The 3,482-nt window shown below is 37.5% G+C and overlaps 1 protein-coding gene across 1 annotated transcript; it reads left to right on the top strand.

Annotated features, from left to right (window-relative positions):
• The first annotated feature begins 789 nt into the window (after positions 1 to 789).
• On the top strand, positions 790 to 3,181 carry uts2d (urotensin 2 domain containing). Its single transcript, XM_035947214.2, has 5 exons — positions 790 to 940; positions 1,129 to 1,233; positions 2,302 to 2,339; positions 2,563 to 2,653; positions 2,750 to 3,181. The coding sequence occupies exons 1-5, from the start codon at positions 841 to 843 to the stop codon at positions 2,773 to 2,775; spliced, it is 360 nt and encodes a 119-aa protein (XP_035803107.1). The 5' UTR covers positions 790 to 840; the 3' UTR covers positions 2,776 to 3,181.
• The last annotated feature ends 301 nt before the right edge of the window (positions 3,182 to 3,482 follow it).

Below are 3,482 nucleotides of genomic sequence, written 5' to 3'. Positions count from 1 at the left end.
CATTTTCCATTGAATATGGGTCACTTTTCACCCATGTTGTGCATCAAAGAGTTAAACATTAACCCTAACCCTTATTTCTATTTCTTCAACCAGCATGGTTTGCAGTTAATTGCTAAGGCAAAGATCTGTCTCTCTAGCAGCCTCCATGGCCTCCTGCCTCTCTGAGTGGCTCCACATTAACAGTCTTCTGAGTCTTAAGCAGCTCAGTGACTAAACTAAAGTCTTTGTGTGAAGTTCTTGGCTGCGAAGTTCCTTAAGTCTCATCTGAAGAGACTTTTATGAATCCCTCAGCAGCCAAACCCAGCAGCTCATTTCCCCTCGACTGGGCGGCAGCACAAAGCAGAGCACTGAGATGTGATTGCCTGGAAGCAGGGAGGTGTTTGGTCCATGATGGATGTTCCTTCAGCTCCAAGTCAAGCCAAGATGAAGGAGCCCATCTCCATCTGTGGCGCACTTAGAGGCCGAATCAATCCACTTCCAGGACCAACACACCGCCACGGGCCTATTTAAAGAAGCAATTAATGTAAAAGAAAAAGACTCGCAGGTGCCAAGAACATCTGATCCTGGTCCCTCATAAGCAAGACTGATTGATAACTCGCTCTCTGCTTGATTTGCTGGTGTCACAGTGATGTAGGGTTACTGCCACGTCACCGTATTTCATTCAGACGCTTCGTGGTCCATGTGAGAATGTGGCCTATTGACGAAGTCCACGATGATTTAGTGCCGCCGCCTGGCTCCTCCCTCACAGCTCCAGAAAGTATAAATGTATTAACGGGATGGACTTAAAGGGAGAGGACTTTTTGCTTCAAGTCTGGTTTGGGATCGTATTCGCTGAGTGAGATGGACAGGCTTTCAGCTGTGAGCTACTGTTTAGGACTCCTGGGTTTGTTGCTGCTGCAGGGAGTCATCAACGTGGAAGGGAGGAGCATATTTATCCCTGGTGAGTGGACAGAAATGGTCTGTATGCAAGAAAATATGCAAAGTTTGCAAAGAATTCTGCATGTACTGAATGCATGTTGACCTTTTCAACCTACATTCTGCTAAAATGCAACAGGTTAAGAGGTTTACTGTGCATTTTTATCATTTTTTCTGCTTAAAGTGACATTTTTCTTTGCTCTGTACCTGCAGGAAACCATGTTTTTAATTCCAGAGAGGAACCAGACTCCCAAAGCAAGATTCTAGCACTATTACTGCACAAAAGCTTAGTTCCTGTTGAAAAGGACGACCCTCTGGGTGAGACGAATCAACTACAATTTACACAAATGCATGTTTTTTACTTCGCATGTTAATGGGGTTTAAATGGAGCTTATTTGTTCTATTAGGAATTCTACAAACAGTAACTGAACCAATAATGCTGATCAAAATGCTTTAATTAGTTCTATTTTCACGTTGTACCTTTTTGCACTTTTTCCTAATTCTGTTTTCTTGTAAATATCAACAATTTTGCATCCTTATTTGTAAATACAACATTTTTTGCACATTTTAAAAAATAAATATCAGCCTTTTTGCATTTTTTTTCTATACATACCAACAATTTTTGCACCTTTTTTTTGAAATAACAATTTTTGCACCTTTTTAAAATAAATACCAACAATTTTTGCACCTTTTTTGTAAATACCAAAACATTTTTGCACATTTTTTGTAAACATGAGCAATTTTTTCACCTTTTTGCTAAATACCAACCATTGTTGCACATTTGTTGCACATTTTATTGTAAATATCAACAATTTTTGCACCTTTTTGGTACATAGCAACAAATTTTGCAAATTTTTTTGTAAATGAAAAACAATGTTTGCACATTTTTTTGGTATTTACCAACAATTTTTGCCTCTTTTTTGTAAATATCAACAATTTTTTGCACCTTTTTTGGTAAATACCAATTATTTTTGCACCTTTTTTGTAAACATGAGCAATTGTTGCACCTTTTTGCTAAATTCCAACTATTGTTGCACATTTTTTGTAAAAAGCAACAATTTTTGCACCCTTTTTGTAAATACCAACCATTGTTGCACCTTTTTTGTAAACAGCAGCATTTTTGCACCTTTTATTGTAAATAACAATTTCTGCACCTTGTTAGTAAATACCAACAATTTTTTGCACCTTTTTTGTAAATACCAACATTTTTGTCACTTCATTTCTATTCCTTGACCCTTTGCACATTAGTTGCATGTTCTTTTGTACGTTGTTTATCTGTCTATCCATCTATTGGAAATGTTGAGACATGCAGATAAAGAAAATCTATTACAAGTAACACAAACGCAGCTTTGCTTCCATGTTAACTGGATTTTTTTCTTTCTGCAGGTATTGAACTGGCCAATAAAATAGCCGAGCTGGAGGAGGTGAGGCTTTTCTAAACTGACCTTGAGATTAATTTGAAGAACATGCAGACACTGAGTGGAGTTTTTGGCATTTTATTTCACTTTCTTAATGAGTTCTGAGTGGATATGAGGCCCTGAATAAAAACCTGCTTCATTAACAGAGCCATTAAACAGACGATGCATGGACACCGAGGAGACAGCAGCTCGTCTCTGGGTTTTTAATCACTCTGATCTCTGCTTGTAGCTGCGAGCTTTGAGGGAGGATCTGGAGCTGGAGAGGAAGATCACGGCTAATATGGCAGAAGGAAAATCCATAACTAGGAAGCGAGGCGAGCGTAAGTGAAAGAGGAATCATGCACGTTGATTATTTTGTTGGATTTATGTGGATTCTGAATCTAAAACATTCCTTTTTTTTCCCCTGTTCCCTGCAGCTTGTTTCTGGAAGTACTGCGTCTGACACACCAGGAGGAGCATTACTGTGAAATCTTGCTGCAAAAGCCCAACATAGCCTTAAAACCTCACAACACCAGTAATATAATCGCACCGTATTTACTCCAGCAATAGAGTTGTACCATAATCAGTGTAATCAATAAACGCTTCGTGTTCCCGTGAAAAGTTATGTAAATAATCAGCTGCTCACTGGAAATACTTGAGGGTCAGATATGACGAAAAATGTACTTGACTGCAAAGATTTATTTTACCAGGAGTTTTATTTATTTATTTATGGGTTGCCTGCTGCTGTTTGTGTTTTTGTCGCCCTCTTGTGGCACAACTTGTTTTTGATACCACAAACATCTCACCTGCTTTTAGGAAACACACCGCTGGTAATTTTACAATGTAAATAAAATGATAATGAGAATCTGTGCCGCATGTGTCAGAGTTCTTGGTTTAATTAAAGAAGAATAATTAAGGTTGCATAGAAAATAACAATAATAAACAATATAATGAAGGTAATAATGGGAAGTCAGCTAAACCAGGTGTGTCAGATTTCACCGAATTGTGAATTTTTTTTAAAATTTAACTAAACTAAATAGTTTTTTGGCTGCAATTACATTAAGTTGCTTTTGTTTTCTTTTTAATACAGAAATGTAGTTTAAAATTCTCTGTAAAATGAATACAAGATCAGATTCAAAGTGCAAAGAAAGATAACAAAGCAAAAAGAGA

This window comes from Amphiprion ocellaris, chromosome 2, assembly GCF_022539595.1.
Source record: "Amphiprion ocellaris isolate individual 3 ecotype Okinawa chromosome 2, ASM2253959v1, whole genome shotgun sequence".
Classification (NCBI taxonomy): Eukaryota; Metazoa; Chordata; class Actinopteri; family Pomacentridae; genus Amphiprion; species Amphiprion ocellaris.
The sequence above is the reverse complement of the archived record's forward strand: the minus strand, read 5'-3'. Positions and strand labels throughout refer to the sequence as shown.